Source organism: Chiloscyllium punctatum, chromosome 2, assembly GCF_047496795.1.
Source record: "Chiloscyllium punctatum isolate Juve2018m chromosome 2, sChiPun1.3, whole genome shotgun sequence".
In the NCBI taxonomy this organism is placed as follows: Eukaryota; Metazoa; Chordata; class Chondrichthyes; order Orectolobiformes; family Hemiscylliidae; genus Chiloscyllium; species Chiloscyllium punctatum.
In genome coordinates this window covers 42,180,607-42,204,481 of record NC_092740.1, presented here as the reverse complement: position 1 = coordinate 42,204,481, position 23,875 = coordinate 42,180,607, and the positions used below count along the sequence as shown (strand labels likewise).

At 38.6% G+C, this 23,875-nt stretch overlaps 1 protein-coding gene across 2 annotated transcripts in view; it reads left to right on the top strand.

Annotated features, from left to right (window-relative positions):
* iqgap2 (IQ motif containing GTPase activating protein 2) overlaps positions 1–23,655 on the top strand; it is a 349,836-nt gene extending 326,181 nt beyond the window's left edge. For both annotated transcript variants that reach the window (XM_072547695.1, XM_072547705.1), the window contains 6 exons: positions 5,756–5,843; positions 8,393–8,605; positions 10,686–10,846; positions 10,999–11,142; positions 19,082–19,190; positions 21,210–23,655. In XM_072547695.1, coding sequence (XP_072403796.1) covers positions 5,756–5,843; positions 8,393–8,605; positions 10,686–10,846; positions 10,999–11,142; positions 19,082–19,190; positions 21,210–21,323 — 829 coding nt within the window. In that variant the 3' untranslated portion in view covers positions 21,324–23,655. The remainder of the gene's footprint in view (positions 1–5,755; positions 5,844–8,392; positions 8,606–10,685; positions 10,847–10,998; positions 11,143–19,081; positions 19,191–21,209) is intronic.
* Positions 23,656–23,875: the final 220 nt, after the last annotated feature.

The following is a 23,875-nucleotide window of genomic DNA, read 5'->3' as shown; positions in this document are numbered from 1 at the left end:
TCATGAGAGAATATGAACAGTTGGGAGCTCCCCTATATACTCTAGCAATAGTCGATCTCATGCAAAAGTCAACCCCCTATATTTGCCCAAATAACTTGGAGTTTTATACATATATATTATATATATATATATAAATATAGTGTAAAAGTTGACCCTAGTTCTTCACAGATAACAGATCAATGTTTATGAGTCAGTGTGCCAGCCATCACGTCCCGCTCCAGTATTCCAGTCTGCCAGTTGTTCCTCTCCGCTCCCAGTCTTCCTGTCCACAGGCTGTTGTGTTCTGCTCCAGGTTTTCAGAATTACCATAATTTTAAAAATTTGTTTAGAGATCAGTTGGGCTTCTGCTAATGATACAATATGAGTTTTGACAGGCGTGAATTTCAGCCTCTCGAAAGGAGTATCCATGTAACAGTCGACCCCGTAAAGTTAACCTTAAGTGGTCAAGAAATTCAACTAGTAATCGGTAAATTACAAAGCAGACGTCCAAGGTAGGTTTATTAACACGAGAGGAATAGATGTGATAACAAAAATTTATCTTGGATTGGAAACCATAGGGTCCTTTCTGGGTGGAGGTCAGAAATAGGGAAGACACTGGTGACAGTAGACGATAAACCCCCTAACAGGAACTGTACTGTAGGACAAAGAATAAATTGAGAGAAATTAGGGTGTGTAATTCAAAGCAGGGCAATAAAATACATTAATTATGAGTGACTTCTACTTTTGTGCAAATTGGAAAATCAGAGTGGCAAAGGTTGCCATGATGAAAATTCATAGAATGTGTTCAGGACAGCTTCCAAGAACAATATGTTGTGAATCCAACCAGTAATCAGGCTGTTTTGGTTCTGGTACTGTATAATTATTTAATATAGTATCTGAGACTAGCAGATCCTCTAAGAAACAGTGATCATGATATGATCGAATTTAGCATACAGCTTGAGAGTGAGAAGCTAGAGTCTGAAACAATGGCACTAAACTTTTTTTAAAAAAGTAATTCCAAAGGAATGAGGCCAGAGTTAACTGAATTGGTCTGGGAAAGGAGTTTAGCAGAAAAGACAGTTAAGATATTAAACAAAATAATTACCAAGCTAGTGGATGCATTGGCGGTAATCTTGTGAGAATCCTTAAATTCTGGAAAAGTCCCAGAGGATTAAAACTGCCAACATAATAGCCTTATTCAAAAGAGAAGGTGATGTGAAACACTTAGGTACAAACCTGTTAGCTTAACATCAGTCATTGAGAAAATGGTGATCTATCAGAAAGGATTTAATAGCATTTAGCATATTAGGGCAGATTTTTGAGTGGCTGGGCAGCCATTATTGCAGGCATTGGGGTTACACTGCAAATCTCAACTATTGTAGCATTCTGCACAGGAATTGCTGGGGAAATTGAACCTTCTGTGGGAAAGGTCTCTGCTCCTGGAACATTAGAAGAGTGTCCACAAAAAACAGAAACTTCGGATGGTTCTGATTTAAATTAAGTAACATAGTTACTCAGGGGAAGTTACTTTTTAAAATGCACAGTCTAACTCTTGAGTAACTATTCAACATTTCCCTCACTCTCAACCCACAGACCCCTCACATCCCTTACACTGACCTGACAATCTCTCTACACCTCTGGGAGCTGACACCTCACAGCTCCAGGAGCTAACATCCCTCCCCACAATCCACACGCTGTTAGATTTAACCCTGCCTCCCCACCATGCTGCCACCGACTAACTTGTTACATCACTCTGTCAAATTCATCCGTTTCAAACCAGACTCAATTTGAGCTCCACCAGACTAAACCCGACACCTGATACCACCCCAATCCCCACTCCTAAACACTTCACCTGCCCTCTCCAGGCCTGTTCAGACCTGATTTCTCTAACCTATCCTGATCTATCTGAAACACTTTTTTTGCACCCTGTCCTCTATCCATCTAGCATCCTCACCCCTGGCAAGCTACCCTGATGACATACTGCAACCCTTACCCATCTGGTACCCAATCCTCCCAGCACCCTGACATCTCACTTAGATTATAAGCTTTTACCCTTTGACAGCAGCTGTCAAAGTGGCTATTGGGATTTTTCCATTTCAGAATGCGTCAGCTGAGTGCTGTGAAAAGAAGATGTGGTTTTCCTTTCGCTGAAAGTTCTACACTAAGTACGTCAGAATGGAAGTATGCCTGTCATTTCTGGGAGAGTTCTAAACTTTATTCTTCCAACGTTCCTTGGATACGGGATGGGGGGATCGGCGGGGGTGGTGGAGGTACGGTGTGGAAGAGAGATATCAGGGAACTGGAAAGTATTCAAACGAGTGTAAGAACAGAACACAATGAACAAAAGCAATAGGAACAGAGGGAGGCCAAACGGCCCCTCAAGCCTGTGCTGCCATTCAACAGGGTCATGACTGATCTGTCCCAGGCCTCAACTCTTCCTCATGTCAGCTCATCATAGCTCCTCAATATTTCAAACACCATTATCTCTTCCTTAAATACTCTGTGTGATCTAGCCTTCTAGGGTGGGGTAAGAATTCAAAATATTACTCCTTCTGAGTAGTAATTCCTTCACCTCTGTTTTAAATGAGTGTCCCCTTATTTTGTAACTATGTTCCCTGGTTCGAGCCTCACCCATGAGTGGAAACATCTTCTCAACATCTACTCTGTCAAGCCCCATCAAAATCTTGTATGCAGTATTTCAGTTCTTCTAAACGCTAATGAATAAAGGCTGAACCTACTTAACTGTTCTTGGTAGATCAAACCCTTCATCCCCAGAATTAGCCTGATGAATCGCTTTTTGAACTGCCTCCAATTCCAGTATGTGCTTTCTTAATTATGGAAACTGAACCTATGCGCTGTACTCCAGGGACAGGCTATCAATACCGTGTATAGTTGTCACAAGATTTCCCTATTTTTAATTTCCAATCTCCTAGCTTTAAAGGTCAAACTTCCAGTTGCCTCCTTAATTACCTGCATGCTAACTACTTGTGTTTTATAAACCAAAAAATTCAGATCCCTCTGCGCTGCACTTCCCTCATCAAATAATCTGTCTGTTGATTCTTCCAACTGAAACGCAGGATCACGTACTTCCCTTCATGCAATTCCATCTGCCTAGTTTTTGTCCATTCCATCAACCTATTATTGTCCGCTTTCAAATTCTTGTTTCTCATCACAGTGTGCTGCCATTTCCACTTATTTTTATATCCAGCAAATTTGGACATATTACATTCTGCACACCCTTCAAGTAATCATTATAGTAGTAAATAATTGAGGCTCTGATCCTTATGATATTCCACTAATTATGGCGTTCCAACCTGAAATAGACCCATTAATCCCAATTTCTAATTCCATGTGCTTTGTTCAATCCTAAATCCATGCACACACATTATTCCCAATACCATGCATTTCTATCTTGTGAAACTTACCACATGCCTTCTGGAAATACAAGTACACATTACAACTACTGGTTCCTCTCTGTCAATTTGGCTTGTTATATCCTCAAGAAAATTAACTTCAGCAAATTTATTAAATGCAACGTCTTTATGTCTGTCTGTTTGTGTTCAGCTCTTAACTGCCCTACTATTTCTTCCCAGCAACAAGGTGTGCAGGAACAGACGTTCCTTGGGTTCAAGTTCATTGATCATTGAAAGTGACAAGGCATGTTGACAGAATCGGGAACAAAGATGGGATCTTTGGCTTCATGAAAAGAGGCATTGAGTATAAAGACAAGGAGGCTATGCTAACACCAACTAGAATATTGCATGACCATGTTTTAAGAAATAAAATTAGGTCCATGAGAGTCTGCAGAAAAGATTTAACAGACTGGTTCTTAGAACTGAGAGGGTTCAGTTACAAGATTAGTTGGAAAGGTTAGTTGGATTAGTTGGTCTCCTTTGAGTGAAGGCAGTTGAGATTTGATAGAAGTGAACAAGACTTTGAGAAGCTTTGATAAGGTACAGTAAAATCCTTTCTGATGAGAGAACAACTAGGGGACACAGAATTAAGCGAAAGATGCAAGTAGGGCTAGTGAGGAAGAATCAATTGGTAAAACTCTGGACATCTCTGCCCACAAGGGTGATAGATGCAGAAAAAACTCAAAGATTTCAAAAAGAACTTGAATGGACATTGAAGGAAATAAACTTCTAATGATATGGAGATAAAGCAGGAGATTAGTCAGTCACTTCTCAGGAGCAGATTATTTTGATTCCATGACTGTAATATTTAATGATTTAGCCACCTTTTTCTGTCATTGTACCAATGGGAATTCATACCTCAGTTACTCAGAGGAAATGGCCCACTTTAGTTGGCTAGTATATTTGCAGAGTACAGAGATTGCGTCCGGCCAAGAGAAACACCAGTCTCTTCAATATCTAAAGGAGCATTTTGTACTTTTTTTTTTACAAAGAGTGGTATCTGGCTTTCAGATGAGTTGGAAATCTTTGCCTTAATCCTGTTTTACAAGTATTTCATGCCTTGTTTTTTTTAAGTTCAACAGATATTATGACATTCAGAACAATTACTTACATTTAAGGAGCGATGGTTGATGTTGAGCGAGGAAGGGATTTTAGCAGTCACAAAGCCTGGAAAAGTAGCTGAATTTAATGGCTGGGGGAAAGAAACAACAATGGTGAGAGGCTCATGCACATTGTCAAGGGAGAGAAGGTTGTGGGGCTGGGAGCAGGGATCACTTTGCATTGTGAACAGTGAGGGAGCGACTCAATTACTGGTGAGTTTTTTTTTTGGAATCCCCACAGTGTGGAAACAAACCATTCAGCCCATTACATCCACACCTAACTCTCTGAAGAGCATCCCACCCAGACTCCCCACCCCCAATCCCTGTAATCCTGCATTTTCAATGGCTAATCCACCCAGTTTACACATCCCTGGGCAATGTAGCGTGGCCAATCCACCTGACCTGCACACCTTTGGAGCACCTGGAGGAAACCCAAGCAGACACGGCAGCAATGTGCAAACTTACACAGACAGTTGGCTAAGGATGGCATTGACCCCAGCTCTCTGTCACTGTGAGGCACATCAGTGCTAACCACTGAACCATTGTGGCTAATGGAGCGTTTGGGGCATAGTGCTGATCCCACCTCACACTTCCATCTGTTGCCAGGTTTTCTCAGATCCCAGAAGCCCAGCTAGCCAGTCCTAAAAGATGCACTGAGCCACGTTATAATATTTAAATAAGAAGCCCTTACTAACTCCAAAAAATAGAAATAGGTGGGTGCGATGTTACACTTTGGTTTGCAATTCTTCAATCTGTACCCCTTTGTGTGTGTGTGTGTGTGTCAGGCAGATATTAAATTTACCTCCACAGAAGACCAAAGGAATCAGTAGATTAGCAGAAGCCATCATTTAACTCTTGATACGTGACCTGTATTCCTACCTGTCAGTACTACAGTCACGAGTACTATACCAGACTATTGTTTTAACTTGAAGGTTTTTACTGTTCTGTTTCCATCTCTATTGTATGGTTGTCTGTTTTACAACCTGTATCCTTCAAACATCAAAATTTCTTATTTGAAGAAGATCATACAGTATAACGGGGTCGCTAGGATTTTCTGCTCAATCCCTGGACGACTTACAAATCATCCTGATATTGAGCAGATGTAGCTACAATTTTGACTAAAGGCAAATGGCTTGAGACCGAACCAAAGCAGAATATTGAGTAAATTTCCAAATGTATGACCATACAAATGGGAAGAGTATACCAGTGACTTAACCCACTATTACTACTGCAAACAAAATATCTTCCTTTTTTTTTGAAAAGGACCAAACAGTTGATTGTGGATGTGATCAGATCTCAGCCAGGAGAAACGTTGACTGAAATCCTGGAAACACCAGCCTCCTCGCAACAGGTACTTTTATTTGTATTCTCAAACATTTTTATTTATTCATTATTAATGTGTCTGTCAGTTCCATTTATAATTCTGGTCCAGGAACTGATGTTATAACATAAAGGAAAGCAAAGATTCTCTAACTTCAATTGGAGAATCAGGTTAGTTTGGAACAGGAAACATGTTACAGCAGATTCTAGAACAGCAACCCTCCATCACACAGGGTCAAGGAGATTTTTACAGCATAGATCACTCATGTACACAACAAATAGCAAGGGAACAAGCGCTGAACACCACTGGACACAGGCTTCCAGGCACAGAAACAACTGTTGACCATCACCCTTTTTCCTACCTCAAAGCTAATTTTGGATCCAATTTGCTTAAGTGCCCTGGATTCCATTGACCCTTAGCTTCTTAACTAGTCTGTCATTTAAGACCTTGTCAAAGGCTTTATTGAATCCCATGTAGATTGCGTTATCCTCATTGAACATACTACCTCACCATCACACACAATTCAATCAAATTTGCGAGACATGATATTTCGCCGCCCCCCCCCCTTTAAAAAGCTATGCTGATTATTCTTGATTAATCCTTCCCTCCCCAAATAGGATATTCAGCCTGGTCCTCAGATATTTTCCAATAGTTTCCCTACATCTTATGTTAAACTTACTGGCCTGTAGGTTTCTGGGTTTATCCCTACACCCTTCTAGTATAATGATACCATATTAGCTATCCCCCAGCTCTCTGGCATCCCTTCTGTGGCCAGAGAGAATTTGAAAACCGATGTCAGAGCCACTGAAATTTCCTCCCTCAGCAACTTTGGAGTCATGTCAGCGGGGCCTGAGGATTTATTTATTTTCAAACCTGCTAAAACCACTAATACCTCCTCCCTCTCAATTCTAATTTGTTCACTCATACCACAGCAACACTCCCTGATTTCTGCACCCACAGTGTCATAGTGAATACAAGATACTCATTGAAAACCTCAGCTGTTTTCTGGATCTACATACACACATTGCCACTTTGGTCCCTGGTTATTCTCTTGCCCCGAAAATATACTAATAAAACACCTGAGGGATTTTCTTTTACATTACCAGCTAGTTTTTTTTTCATGTCCCATCTTTGCTCTCCTGATTTTATTTTTATTTTTATTTCTATGCTACATTTGCTGTTTTAAGCCTTCAGTGTCTGCCTGTGTAATTTCTTTCCTGGTCCTCAAATATTCATAGCTTGCAGAGGCTACTCAATTTAGCACAGTGTTTCCTTAAACAACATCAGGATGCTATGGTCTAATGTCACTCCAGTAGCAAAGGATGAAGTCATTACCTCATTAACCAGTAGTCTGCATATAATTCCCCCACATGCACCATCTGGATTGCCATCTGCTATAAAGGCGTGATGAGAGGATTCTGTGATGCAGTGGTAGTGTTCCCACCTTTGAATCAGGAGACCTGGGTTCAAGTCCCACCTGATCCAGAGGTGTGTAATAACACCTCTGAGCAGGCTGACTAGGAAATATAAGGGTGAGATGGAGACATGATCAACATCTGCTTCAGCACAATTGGGGCAATTAGAGCAGAGCAGCCTCTCGAGAACCAAATGTAAGGCACTCCTAAAGAGTGAAAGGTCATTATCGCTGTAACATTTCACAGGGTTGCAGTTTTTGATTCATGGAGTCGACAGGAAGCTTTGTTTAGGAGTGCAGCAATTATTATTACACTTACAATGTTGTTGGCATATGTTTTATGTAATTTAAGAAACACCCATTTCATAATTAAGCAAGTGTTTAGATGTTGGTGGTTGTTTGTTTGGTTGGTCCACCTTGTATTATCAAATTGTTTGTGTTAAGGATCTATTCTCAATGTTTATTAACAACAGTGTACTTCTGCCACCAACTCCAGTTCGAGGGAACGGAATATTGAATTAGTTAATAAAGTGGATTTATTTTCACTTGGCTTGTTGTATAGTTTTCCTTGCCGGCTTCTATATTTCTTGTCTTTAGTGTTCAAGCAATGAGCATTTGTGAAAGTTATAATGATCAGACAGTGATGTTGCCAGTCTACAAAAAGGATAATAAATGTGGTACACGTTACATGTTAAAACTGTCTTCCCGCAGTTTGTTTTTCATTTATTGTTGGATGTTTGTTGAATTCCTTATACTTCAAAAAAAAAGCAAACTGATGCTATCTCTGTAATGATGTAGTTATAAAGGAATGTAGCATAGGACTGATTTGTAGCCATGGTAACTGTAGAGTCCAAACACTCTGGGATTGTTGATTTAACCCAAACAGTTTTCTTTATCATTTAATCTTGTGGAAAAACAATCATTTACACTGGATGAACAAGTTAAATACATTTGAAGTGATTTCTATCAAGCCGTAGTCAGTATATTAAAAAAAAACTGGAGGTTATTTCTGTGCTGAGTGAATAGAAAACCCTTCTTCAACATGGTTTTAGATTGCTGATCAAATTAGTTTCCGGGAGGACTTTGCCAGAATAGTAGTGTATGCTTGTTGTCTTGTTAATATGTACATATCTCAGCTGGTGTAAATCTTTGTGCCATTTATTAGGAAGCCAATCATTTGAATATGGTTGAAAAACGTGCTCTACTGGATTCCAAAGTTCCTGAAAATGTGAAACACAGTCAGTCCATCCTTGAGGATGGGCAACTTCCATTGGAACAGAAAAAACGAAAAATCCAGAGGAACCTTCGGTCACTGGAACAGGCCGGCCTGGTCTCGTCGACAAATAAATACCAGGAACTAATTAATGATATTGCAAAGGTATACAGCAGAGAAGCTTGGTATTTCAATGAACATTTCTTGTTCAGAAATAGGTTTTCAGGATATGCTCAGCAATTACAAACCACGAAAGAGTTTAATTTTGATGGAGGATAAGCGTCTACAAACAATTATTCAGGTGGAATTAATAGTCGCATAAAGAAATGTGCATTAAGTAGGAAAAGTAGACATGGATTTTTTTAGGTAAAATTATGTTTAACTCATTTGCTGGACTGTCGTGAAGAGGTCTAAATTTCAGGATATATAAATGCAAATAAATTGGAAAAGTTGCACTCTCCTGCTGGAAGAGGAGAAAGCTAAACAGAGATTTGATACAGGTTTCTAAAATCATGAGCAAATAGAGACACTGTAGATGGGGAGAAACTGTTGCTGCTTATAAAAGGATTGAGAATGAGGGGGCACAAATTTAAAGAGGATATGTTGGACAAGAGGGGCAATGCTGTTGATGTGGTGGATGTAGACTTCCAAAAAAGCATTCAGTTTATTGTCTGATAGTGAACTTATGAGTAACGTTATAGCTTGTGGAGTTCAAGGGGCATGGGAAGATGGCCATAAAAGTGACTGACTAATAGAAAATAAACAGCAACAGTTAATAGATTATTTTTCAAGCTGAAGGAAGGTTTGTAGTGCAGCTCCCCAGAGCTTGGTTTGTGACCCTTATTTTTTCTGATATATAATATTGATGTAAATCTTGTTGTGTAATTGACTATTTTGAAGTTTTGAAGATATTTTGGAAGCCATGTAAATTGTCAGGTGAACAGTTTCAAACTTCACAAGGATATAAACAAATGGTAGGAAGGTAACAGGTGAAGATTAGTACTGATAATTTTGAGGTGATTCATTTTGGTAGGAAGAACATTGGGAGACAATATAACTTGAGGTATAATTCTAAAGTGGGTGAAGGCGCAGAGGGTCCTCTAGATAAGTCATTAAATGTGGCAGGACAGATACAGTGAGCAGTTGTTAAAGCAAACAACATCCTGGGCTTCACTAAAAGGTACATAGAGTACAACAGCATGCAAGCTATGCCAGTTAGACCTCAGCTGAAGTCTTGTATATGTTTTTGGGCACCATTGTTAAGGACGAATGGGAACAGGTTGGAGACAGTGTAAAATTAGGTTTGCAAGAACCTAAGTTTGCAAGAATGGGAAGCTTCAGTAATGCAAATAAATTGGAAAAGTTGGACTTAACCTGCTGGAAGAGGAGAAAGCTAAATAGAGATTTGATACAGGTTTCTAAAATCATGAGCAAATAGAGACACAGTAGATAGGGAGAAACTGTTCCTGCTTATAAAGGGATTGAGAATGAGAGGGCACAGACTTAGTGATTTGTAAAAAAAAAATGCAATGTAGAAAAATATTTTCTCATGTAGTGAGTAGTTCAGGATTGGAGCACATTACCTGGAAGTGTAGTGAAGTTCAATTGTGGCATTCAAGAAGGTATTAGATAATTGTTTCTTTTCAAATAATAAGGAAGAATTCTGGGTAAACATAGGAGATCGGCAGCAAGTCACTAAGCTTATTTGGAGAGCAGTTCATACACAATGGGCCAAAGAACCCCTTCTGTATTAGAACATAGAACATAAAACAATACAGCACAGAACAGGCCCTTCGGCCCACGATGTTGTGCCGAACAGTTGTCCTAGCTTAAGCACCCTGTATTGTTACAATTCCGCAAAGAGATCACATTTTTAAAATCAAATTCTAAAATGTCAGAAATATATTAACCCTTTGGATGATTGTGAAGACAAAACTGTATTGTTTGACTGCATTGGTTATATCTATTTTCAGTTTCTTTAAATTCTATGTATTATGCCGAAATGTTGCATCTCAAACGTGAGCCCACAGCTTTCGAAATATTGTGCAGGATTGCTTGACTTCACTCTACAGGTGACCGTTTGAAACGACCATGTTCTCATGCCACATTTGCTCAAACGTCACTGTTGCCCCTCCTCATGTAACCATATTCGAAAATGATTAGAATGATCTGGTTAAAATACACATTTTAGATCTATTTAAATTCTAGTTAAGTGAGCTTAACAGAACTATCTTTTGTGTTTCAGGATATTCGGAACCAACGACGGTATCGTCAGCGTCGCAAGGCTGAACTTGTGAAACTGCAACAAACTTTGGGTGCACTTAATTCAAAGGCCAAATTTTATGAAGAACAGAACAATTATTACAACACATACATTAAAACCTGTCTGGACAACTTAACAAGAAAGTACGCAAATGATATGGTTCAATTCAGTGATATGTCTACGTTTAATGCAATTCATTAAACCACATCATTAACATTCAGACACTCTTCAGGTACTACTTTGTGAATCACTTAAATGATCAAATAATAAAAGATTTTTTTTTGGTGAATTACAGGAATGCCAGAAGATCAATAAAATTAGATGGAAAAGGAGAAGAAAAGGGTAACAGAAAAATGAAACAATCAACTTTACGCTACACAGCAGCTCGCCTGTATGAGAAAGGGGTTATTTTGGAAATTGAAGGACTTCAATCTAACCAGTGAGTAACTTTCATTGAAAAGAATATTGAATCATCAGTCTGCTGTAAAATGTCACAGTACCATGGAATCTTGGTGCCTAGATACTATATCTACATGTTTACTAGCAACTTGTTACAATGAGGAACTATTGAGCAGTGTTCTTAAAATATCTCGGTGATGTAACTCAAGGCTCATAATCACTTCTCTGTACAACTTCCACTAATCTGCAGATGAATGTTTTCACTATTATCTAAGATTGCATCTTTCTAAAGGATGAAGGACATTATGAGCAATAATTATAACAGGTGTGGAAAATGAATCGATACTCCTTGATGAACTGAAAGCGCTGAATTTTAACGACTGATGGCTTCAGTTCTGCATTTTATCAATCTACTCTTGATTGTCATAATATAGAGAAATACCTGTATGTCTCCATTTTCCTGATGTATTAACTGCCCATTCAGTGCTGTGGTCAATGACTAATACAGTCATCTGGACATTAGTGATCACATCAGTGGGAATTCATATCCAAGAAGTTCTCATGTTGTACTTAGTATTGGTTTCATTTGTCTGAGTCAGAAGATGTGGGAGCAATGCTGTGGGTCAAATGTAACTTCTAATGGTTGCATCCCTGTAGAATGTTGTCTTGCGTATACTCAAAGGATGTTTAGACTTATAAACTAGGACTTGTGTGATTAATTAATTTATAAACTCAAAATGACTGTTCCTTTTTAAACCATTTAATGTAAAATCCTCTCTTTCCCCTTCACTCATTACTTTAGGCAACTAATGTAGGATGTGACACCAATAAGGCTTTAATCAAAGATGTTATGGAGAGATGTCTATGTTAAATAGCTTTGGAGCTTATCAACACAAGGAACAATTCTCAATTTTCATAGTCTGGAAGGGAGCCATTCATACCTTTGGCTCTCTGAAAGAACTATTCAACGAGACACTATCCACCCTTCTTCCTTATAGTCCTGCGTGATTTAAAATAACAAATCCACTTTCTTTTTTAGAAAGTTGTTATTGAATCTGCTTCCACCACCTTTTCTGATCGTATGTATCAAGTAATAACGTGCTTTTTTTTTCCTTTAAAAGCTCTTGTCCTTTCTACTCTGTTTCTTGTATAAAATCTCTTAAATCCGTGGCCCAATTGTTGACTCTCATGTCAATCGAAGTATTTTTTTTCCTGTTTGCTCTGTCATAAATTTTATTGTCTCTGCCAAAGCGCTCTCTTTTAACTATTTCTGCTCTAAGGAGAACAATCCCAACTTCTCTAGTCACTCCCCAACCCGATACCATGCTCACTTGGGGAAAGGTTATCATACCTTTGTACTGGCTAGCTTGCCTTAGTTATGTGACTCTGCTGTGGGTGACTTTGTGTGCAGTCTGGCAAGCCATCAAGGACACATCACTGGAAACATGGTGTCAGAGTGGTACAGCTAAGAATGTCTGGATTTTCAGAGCTTCAGGAGAGCTGACTAAACAACCAACACGAAAAAAAGTTTTTTATTAAAAATCGCAAATTGAAACTTTGACTATATGGGATGAGTCAAGGTGGCTGTGCACTTTCCACTTCCTGCTGCTGTGGAATGAATGGAAATATGGGGTAGAATTGGACTTCTTTCAATTCGGTGCAAAATTTAACACATTTCACAGAATTAGTTTAAAAATCTTTATCATTATAAGAATTTCAACTTTGCTCTCAATCTGGGGAAAGCCTGCTACAAACCACAACTTGGATCTCACTGGTGAGCAGAAAACCTAGACAGCCGAGATTTTACAGGCTTTTAAGACATACTTTGAGCTGTGTGTGTTCAACATGAAAGCTCAAAGGTAGAAGGAGACTGGTCATCCATGTTGACCATACTGATACAACTAACTGAATGCTGAGAGTTCAGAAATTGAGATGAGGTTGTCTTAGGCATAAGATCACATCTGCTGAGAAAGCAGGAATTGCTCCTCGAGAAAAATATCAATAATAGCAGAAGCTCTGCCATTGTCACTTAGAAATTCCAAGCACAATGAGGACAGCAGAGGGAGGAAAAAAGGAAAATATATTTGCAGAAAAGCCAGCATAAAGATTGAGGCTAGAGGCCTAGATATAAATGTTACTGGAGGCATCATACAAAGCAAAAGGAAGCACACTCCACACCAGGAAAGCAATGTTCTAACTTCAAGAAGCTAAATCAATTTAAATGGCAAGTGTTCAGCTAGAAAGAAGGGAAACAGAGAATGTGGCTAAAGAGCTATCAGCTGATGAATGTAATGAATTACTTTACACCATACAACACCTTGACAATATGATAAATGTTTAATAAGTGTTAGAATGATAAATGCAGGAGAGCATGAAGAAAATGTGAAATGTCAAGCACTGGTTCTTCATGGAATATCCATGCGAATCGCAGACTTATGCAAAGTGACCAAATGGGCACCAGCTTGTGACCAGTTATGAAACTCTCACAAGTAGCATTGAAGCTATATAATGGACTGATACTCAGGCCAAGAAGCTAAATGAAGTTGCGAGCTCAATGTAGAAGGAAGGATGAACATCCGGAGTTCCAGAAAGTAAACATTAATTCAAATCCACTCCTTCCAGCTGAAGCAAGCCTAAAGCTTGGACTAGTAGCCCTAAGCATGCCAGATCAGATTTGCAATATTTTGCCAAATAACTGCCAAGCATTTCCTAGAAGATTGCAAAAATGGTTTTACAGGTCTTGGAAGCCTTCCTCCTGAAAATCACTCCAAAGTGGGCAACATCTGCCATGGAAGGTTTCAAGTCATGGAGTCATCGAGTCATCCAGCAAGGAAACAGACCCTTTGGTCCAACCAGTCCATGCTGAACATAATCCTAAACTAAACTAGTCTAACCTGCCTGCTCCTGGCCCATATCCCTCCAACTCTATCCTAAACATGTATTTATCCAAATGTCTTTGAAACAATGTAATTGTGCCCACATCCACCACTTCCTCAGGAAGTTCATTCCGTACGAGAAACACTCACTGCAAAAAAAAATTACCCTTTGTGTCTTTTTAAATCTTTCTCTTCTCACCTTAAAATGGGCCCCCTCATCGTGAAATTCCCCATCCTAGGAAAAGGACAATTAACATGAACTCTATCTATATTCTTTATTATTTTATAAACTTCTATAATGTCGCCTTTCGACCCTCACAATTCCATCCTGAAAGACAAGACAGAAGGGCTGGAAAGGAATAACCATGGTAACAATGAAAGAAACCTAGAAAAATGAGAACCTTTGAAGAGACCATTTGGTGACTACAGCAATCACTGAAGAGTTTTTACCACAACTTTCAAAAGCAAAGGTCTTGCCCCTTATTGTGAGGTAGAGACTAGCAAGTGAAGGTAGATGGAAGTAGCAGTTTTATAACTACATTCTGGATACTGTTTGGGAGAAACAAGTTGGTTACACATGCCACTTGGCATTTCCACTGCCGCAGAAGAGTATTAATGCAGACACCAAGAGTTAGTCAGTGATATCCCCACCATAGAAGCTATTGTGGGTGATCTGATCATCTGTGGATGTGGAGATACAATGGAAGAGTCCATCACTGACTGCGATCAGAATCTAGTCCTAATCCTGGGGAAAACTGACCAAGTGAATCAGAAATTGGACAAGAAAAAAAAATGCAACTGAAGATGTCTGAAGTCGCTTACTGGACTACTACGTAATGAGAGTTCCGGCAGAGATGCAGCCACCATCTGATGACTGGTCTAAGCAGTCCAACAATTCAGTGGATTTGAGTGTTATTTTGCAAAGTTCTTGTCAAATCTGTCATCAGAATGAAAGCCTCAACACAATCTCATTGGTAAAGATGTGTAGTGGTACTGGGGAATAAATGTGATTTTCACTCGAATCAAACCTGTACTGTTAGCAACAACAGTGCAGACATATTATGTCAATAATGAAGTCATCTTGCAGTGTATTTCCTATGAGTCATGGTTTGGACTTGTATGCAGTAATAACAACCAGTTGTATTTATGCAGAACATCATGGAAGCAAAATGAGCATATTGTCTTTGCTTGCGAGGATTTTAATCAAAAGCTGTTCAGGAGAGAGAGAAAGAGATATTGGAATTGGACCATAGTCCCTTCAAAGTATGTTGCTAAAACCAGTTCAAAGTATCTGCAAAGCATGTTGCTTCATTTACAGAGATATAATTTGGATATGAAGTACAAATCAGGGAAACTGATGTACATTGCCAGCATGCTGTCAAGAAAGTTGAGGATGGGTGTGTGAAACCCTTTCAAAATCATTGGAAAGTAACCACTCGACATGTTTTAGAAGCTTTCAAACCATTGGAGACACTGAATCTGAAAGATACCTGTCTTTCTCAAATCAAACAAACAAAACAAAGCCTACTAGATGCAACTGTCTGAGTGATACATGAAGCAGTAATAAAAGGATGGCCTCAAAGCAGGTCAAATGACATCCTGTACCAAAGATGTTGAGAAAAGCAAGGCTGAAACATATCCTTGCAAATTATCAAGGAATTGTGTCTTGGTTGAGGATGGCAAAAGAAATACTCCATTGGCCAAACAGACACAACGAGATTTCTGATCAAATTACCATGAGCACTATTTTAACATTACTTATAAATATTTGCTTATGACACATGACATCCCAGACAGACAGTGGATGAAGCATGAAGTAGACCTCTTTACTCTCTCAAGAACTCATTTTCTTGTCACTATCAGTCTAACCACTGTGCATCTGAATTAGCTAACCTCCAGTGAGAATGTCTGAAAGCACACTTTGGTCGCCACTGCATTCCAGAAATTATGATGAGTGCCAATGGCCCTCAATTGAAAAATAAAGAGGTCATAAAAGATTGAGAAATTCAAAAACATACCTCATCTCCGAACTCTGCCAGCTAACAGGAAGGACTGAGGCAGCAGTGAAAATTAACAAGAACATCATAAAGTAATAGAGCAAAACCAGCAAACACGTATACAAGTAGTGGAGAAACATCTACTGAGAGCATGAAAAGTAGTCATGGAGGTCTACAGCCCCTTTGGCCCCAATCTGCCGAGTAGTTTTCACAATTAAACTATTTGCCTGCATTTGGTCCACAGCTATCCCATCCATGCATCTCTCTGAATGTTTCTTAAATGACAAAATTGTACTCGCTTCGACCACTACCTCTTGTATCCTATTCCAGACACTCACCATCTTCTATGTGGGAAAAAAAGTCCCTCTGGACTCTCTTGTATCTCTTCCCCTCACCTTAAAACTATGCCCTGTATTTTCAGACCTCCCTACCACTGAGAAAAGCTGTTGGCTATCTACTTTATCTATACCTGTCATGATTTTATAGACCTCTGTAAGGTCACCCCTCAGTCTCCTATACTCCAGGAGGAAAATGTCCCAGCATGACATTAGTTGGGCCACTGTTGGAACACTGCATTCATTTCGGGTCTCCCTGCTACAGGAAGAATGCTGTGAAACCTGAGCGGGTTCAGAAAAGATTTATAAGGATGTTGCCAGGGTTGGAGGGTATGAACTATAGAGAGAGGTTAAAGAGGCTGGAGCCATTTTCCCTGGAATGTCAGAGGCTGATGAGTGACCTAACAGAGTTTATATTTTTTAAAAATGAGCATGGATAGGGTGAATAGGCATGTTCTTTTCTCCAAGGTGGCGGAGTCCAAGACTAGAGGGCGTAAGTTTAAGGTGAGAGGAGAAAGATTGAATAGGGACCTAAGGGGTGACTTTTTCACGCAGAGGGTGGTGTGTGTATAGAAATACCTGCCAGAAGAAGTGGTGGAGACTGGTACAGTTATAACATTTAAAAGGCATCTGGATGGGTATATAAATAGGAAGGGTTTATAGGAGTATGGGTCTAGTGCTGGCAAATGGGACTAGATTCATTTAGGATATCTGGTTGGCATGGACAAGTTGGACTAAAGGGTCTGTTTCCATGCTGTACATCTCTGACTGTAGTGGCTCCTTATAATTTGAACCTTCCAGTCCTGGTATCCTCCTAGTAAATCTTTTCTGCCCTCGTTTTCTCATGCAATAATATCCCTTCTATAGTAGGGCAACTAGAACTGTACGCAATACTCCAAAAGTGGCCTCACGATCATTTTGTACAGCTGCAACAAGACATCCCAACTCATATATTCAATGCTCTGACTGTTGAAAGCAGACATGTTGAAAAGCCACCTTCACCATCCTGTCTACCTGTGACTCCACTTTCAAGAAGCTATGAACCTCCATCCCTAGATCTCTTTGTTCAGTAATGCTCCCCAGAGCTCTGCCATTGACTCTAAATCCTCCTTGGTTTCACCCACCAAGATGCAAAGTTTTGCCTTTATCTAAATCAAACTCCATTTCCCATTCCTCTGCTCATTGGCCCAACTGATTAAAATCTCGTTGTGTTCCCAGATGACCACCTTCACTGTCCACTATACCACCAGTCTTGGTGTGATCTGCAAAGTAACTAACCATATCTCTTATGTTATTATCCAAATCAATTATATAAATGACAAATAACAGTGGGCCCAGCGCCAATGCCAGTGGCACACCACTGGTCACAGGCCTCCAGTCTGAGAAACAACCCTTTGCCACCACCCTCTGTCTTCTACTGTCAAGCCAATTTTGAATCCAATGGCTAACTCTCCCTGGATCACGTACTGAACAACCTACCTTGCAGTTCCTTGTCAAAGGCCTTGCTAAAGTTCATGTAGGCAACATCCAATCAACACTGTAAGCAAACTAATCTTCCAATAGCACGCAAACTACTGAAGCCAGGATTAGTAAGAGGCGTAAGTGAGAAAAATGTGAAACAACAGCCAAATTTCACGTTGTGAAACCTGCCAAGTCAGCTGAGCATTGGACAGCCAGTCAGAATGCAAATGTTCGATACACTCACAAAAGTCACCCCATGTGGCAACTTTAGGCCTGTTTTAGAGAAGTTTAAACCTCGATCCTTGTGGCAAACATAATGATCAGATATATCGATCAAAAATGCAGACAGCTCCATAGCAAAAGCAAGGGAGAAGTGATCTGACTATCTGCACACAGTCGAGAAGGACCACCAATCCCAAAGGTCATTGCCCCCCTGCAATGGGAATAGATCAGCAAGGATAATTACCATAGCAACAGCACTCAACACAGGAATGACATTCCCCAGAGGAGGCACATCACCCCTGAATCAGCAATTCATCAATGACCGTGTGTATGCCTACCATTAGGATACCTGCATAATTTAAAGACCAAGTATGCAATGCATGAATGGCTTTTTGATACAGTGGTAGTGTCTATACCTCTGGGTCAGAAGCCCAAGTTCAAGTCCCATCTGTTCCAGAGGCTTGGCATAAGAAATCGAAATAGGATAATTGAAACTGCCTGTGCAGAGATGATGAAAATATAACTAACTAGAGTTAAGACCATGTTTAGGTAATGAATGATGCTCTTTGGGATCATACATGTTGAGTAACATATAACTTATAACTGCAAATGATGCTGCATGCAATTTTTTTTTAAAGGGATGGATGTTTCTTATGAAAAGCACTTTTACCCATTTTGTACTGACTGGTTTGCCATAGTCATGTGACCTCTATCTTCTGTAGATACTTTTTGAGAGCAGTTTGAGAGAGCCATTAAGAACACATCACTTGAAGCTATTTACTAAATCTTCTGTTACCTCTCGAAGGCTTTCGTATCAGTTCTGTAGTGTGGTGTCTGTAGCTGAGGATTAATTAGTCATTTTCAAAGATATACCGTTGAGTTTGTAGGGGTTTCAATGGAACCAAAAGTTTTTTTTTTAATTTTTGGCTGCAGCCAAATCTTCGTTTTATAGAATAGTCATAAAATTTATCTTTACCATGCAAATTCTAGTAATTTTATTAAATTCCAGGGATCTCCTCTTCACATTAATCATTCTTGATAGCTATTGAATTTACTTGACCTCTCAATTCTGTTCACTCTTTTATTAGGTTCAAGAATGTCCTCTTTGACATCACACCAAGTGAAGAAGTGGGAGACTTTGAAGTCAAAGCCAAGTTCATGGGAGTAGAAATGGAAAAGGTTCAACTTCATTTTCAGGTGGAGAATGGAGCCTTTAATTTAATACAGTTTTGTGTACAGTTTGGCAGCTTCTGGAAAATTTGGCGATATCATAAATCATGTTTATATATTAATTTTTGGGCTTTTGGTTTCAGATGGGGTAGTAACAGATGTTTTTTCCAGCTCTGAAAGTCTAACTTTGGTAAACTACCCTGTAATGCATCAATGTGTGGTACTTTTGAAATATTGTAAACCATTGGAAGAGTGATTTCCAACATGCAAGTGACAACAGTGTCATTAGGTTATCATGAAGGGCCCTCGTGCTCAACTTCTCCCCACACCTGAGGTGTGGTGACCCTCAAAGTAACCCACCACCTCTGATAAGAGAGCAGCTTGTGGTGTGGTAGGGTTATGGTGACCTTACCATTTCCTTTATAAGCACCACCGAGTGCCACATATTTCATTGGTTCATACTGGATCAGATACGTAACCTATGTTTGTGTTTCCATACAAAGGTGGAAGCCACAAACTGAGCTGCTGTAAAACATTCTGAAAAGGTACCGTTGTATCTTTAAAGAAACACACTTCAATCCCCTAAGTATGGATTCAAACTTTTATTCTTACTGGCATTAGACAAAAATTTATTTGTTGCAAATTAGCATTTTAAAACATGACCAATTCCATTTTGGTTTATGATAATTCTCTTGTTGAATTCCTCTTTCTTTTCCTATAAAGCACTCCGTTGCAGCTACTTTTAATCTAATCTTAAAACATACCTTTTAAGATTCAAAAATGAGGTAATCCTAAAGGTAGTAAATGTGCAGATTCAGTATTTGACTGTGATACCAGATAGTTAAAGCTCAAGGGCCTCTGTCATTGTCATACAACTACCCCTAAATTCAAAATCTTACCTAGTTAGATCTGCCGAATAATTTTTTAAAAACCAAAGGTATGGGTTGTCTTTTTCAATACAGTGAGTGCCACTGTGCCACTCGCATGGATTTTCCATGGGAAGTACAACTCTTCCACTCAGCTATTCCCAAATAATGGACATCAGGGAAGGGAAACAAAAAGAACTGTACTGGGAAGCTATTCTGGAACCTCGCTTGCTGCCTAAATGCTATTTCCTTACAAAAGTTTTATGGACTTCTCAAATGGCTACTGTACTTAACTGTTAACTAAGCATAATATAAAAGAGATAATATGATATGCACAACCATACCATGTTAAATTTTTTAATCAGTTTGGCAAAGATTCAGGGAACTTTTGATACATGCTATACTGTTGAGGAAATGTAAATGTGTGTAGATTATTATAGCGCCACGTCTTTTCTTTCTCTCAAGTTTTTTAGTTTAATTTAACTGCAAAAGAATGTGAATTTCTTCTCCCATATGAATTGTAAAAGAAGAAATTTCAGTTTATAAACCAGAGTATTCCAGATTAATGGCATGTAATTTTCTTTAAGCAAGCAAACTAGGGAGGTAATGGCCTAATGGTATTATTGCTAGACTATTTTAATCCAGTGACACAGGTAATGTTCTGGGGACCAAGGTTTGAATACTATGATGGTGGAATTTGAATTCACTTTTTTTAAAAAAAAAATCTGGAATTATGAATTTAATGATGGCCACAAAACCACTGTCCGGAACAAAAAAAACATGTTTTCTCCAATGCTGTTTAGGGAGGGAAATCTGCTGTCCTTACTCGGTCTAGTCTACATGTGACCCTGGCAATGTGGTTGACTCTTAACTGCCTTCTGGGCAATTAGAGATGGTTCATAAATGCTTGACCAAGCTAGTGACTCCATCATCCTGTGAATGAAAAAGGACTGTTGCCAGTCTCTCCTGTAACATTTCAACCGTAAATAATATGGTCCTCTGGTTGTCACATGATATTGATGGCACATTACTCAGATTATAACTGTCACAAGCTGCATTTGTTTTGCTCTGCTGGTTTGTTCAGTTCTCACCACAGACAACCTGGCAGTATCTGGATAATGTTTGCTTATTTTGGATTTACAAGATATAGGGACTTAATAAACACATGTTATTTTGACAGGACCTGCTGGAGCTGCAGTATGAAGGCGTGGCAGTCATGAAGATGTTTGGCAAGGCGAAAGTCAACGTAAACCTGCTAGTTTTCCTCCTGAATAAAAAGTTCTATGGAAAATGAACTATTCACACTGGCAATTCTGACTTTCAAATACACATTAAATTCTTTCCTTTACAGTAATTAAACAAATATTAAGTTCAGTCAACAGCAGGATCACAAAGATATTTAAAATATCTATTGTATTGTTTTTTTTAAGGAACACATATCACCGTATTGGACCAAATTGATTTCTGCTGTTGTACTTTCTGCATTAGAACCAAGCTGCCTTGGTGTTATCAACAGTTCTCAGCTTTGATTTCTAATTTTAAGAGTTGATACAGGAAAAATATTGTATAAGAAAATGGGTGCAAACTGATGATTTGCTGTTGAGTTACATGTTTTATTTAACACTGCACTTAATTATAGTTTTCAAAAGGTAATAAATATAGTAACCCCTATTTAAAATACTCTTAACCAGTATAAGAACCATGGAATCCAGATACATTGTATGTTTCCCAGGCAAAGGTTTAATATATTCCTTAGAGATTTCAACATATTTGCAACCAATTTTCTCAGTTTATGATCATAATTGTGTTCTAGATCTTCTGGCCGTCAGACTACAAATGGCTTTTTCTAACAATCAAGGAGGAAGCAGTATATTAAGTGGGCTGCTAAAATTATGAACACAGAACCAGCAGAAAAATGCTATTTAAATCATGTGATGGTTTTGGTTAAGTGCAAAACAGTTTGTCTTTTACATCTGCCTGTCGCTTTGCCTGTAGATAAGAGACTCTGCAAATTGCCTTCTTGCCTGTAATGGTCTGAAGAACATTTCAAGTTTGGTTTTGTTTTGACAAGGTTCATATTCAAGGACAGAAACAGAAATTGCTGGAAAAATTCAGCAGGTCTGGTAGCATCTTTGGAGAGAAAGCAAAGTTAATGTTTTGTGTCCGCAATATTAACCCTGATTTCTCTCCACAGATGTTGTCAGACCTGTTGAGTTTTTCCAGCAATTTCTGTTTTTGTTTCTGATTTCAAGCATCCACGGTTCTTTGTATTTTTCCCCCAAGGAAATGCCTTAATTCAAATTTAGACTCCGTGATACAAGGTGTAACTCTGTATCCAGAATCTTCTACTCGGAAATTTTTCATGCCTGATTATTCAAGTGTACTTTTACTGAGTGACAATACCAAGTCTCTCAATTCAGATAACCATATGTGCATATCTACAACACTTCTGAAATCCATTGCTCATAATATCTTTACATTTCTGATATATCACATTCAATGAAAGCTTTATAACAGAGAAATTCAACTTCAGGAAAAAAAACGTATCTGTCAGAATAACTCAGGTCTAAGTTGAAATCTAAATATGCTGCTTACACAGGAAGAAAGCAATACTTACAATTGAGCTGTGCATTACAAACTTGTACAGAATGCTGTCCACTGAACTGAATAAACCATCTGACTGCCACAAAACTCACTTGTGTTGATAACAATAAACTTGCTTAACTAGCAATTAATTCCATGGATCTTTCAGAGCAATAATTCCTTATGACTTTGAGTGTATTCTAATGAGGTGTTACTTGATGCTCCCATTTGTTACATGCATGTTAGTTTGAAATTTTGTTTGTGATTACCCAATTATAAAAGTATAAAATACAGGCACGGATTAAATTCTATAACCTTTTGGTGATTATCTTCTAACCTGACTGTTCAACTTTCTGTTATCAGAGCAGACATAGCTTTACCAGCTGGTGTAATTGAGCAGATTACAGAAAAACTAGAAATGTAGAATTTAAACTGCGTTTGCTATTATCTTTATTCATGAATTTTTTTAGTTGTGATTTAGAAACCATCTTCCTGAATGCTATAATTTTGAATATTGATCTTTAAAATAAAAGTGATAGAACAATGCTTCATTTTCTGCATAACTGGAGCAAAGCAGCATTGGTCTGACCTCCAAGCACAAGTGTTTTCATGTTGCTTACTTAGTTTAAGAATAATTAAAATTAATCATTTATTTAAATAGTTGGCTTTAAATGCAGTGTACAATTCCAGTTATGAAACATTCCATTAAAATGTTCAATGTAAAAAGATGATATTTTATGATTTATACATTACAAGATAATATGCACTACTGCCTAATGGCCAAAAATATATTTCCAGCCAATGTGTACTACCTGTAGAATGGTATTAAAGTAATGATTTGGCTCTAGTGATTGATTTATGTATGTCAGTTCAAACCGACACTTTGTGCCTTTTGTATGTAAACTGCTCTGTCCCCATAGTGTTGGCTATTTATAGCTATTCTTTTAAACCAAAATATTGGAATCTTATTTGACGACGTTGATTTTTCAATGGTTGTCTGCCTTGTCAAACGGTGTAAAATAAATCTTCCTAAAGAGTTTGAATTTTGTCGGCTTTTTCTTCCAATGCAAAACACCAGTGGATCTCTTTGTGATGACTTATTTAGTTTTGTGACTTTGTTTATTAGCATGAAGTTTCTTGTTTAAGTATGTTTTGATTTTAAAATTACTTTGCTGTTCTGTCACTGAAGGAGGTATTTGTCATCAATGTTATCATTTACAGTAGGAGCCACATAATACATTTTTGATTTTTTTTGTGACCTAA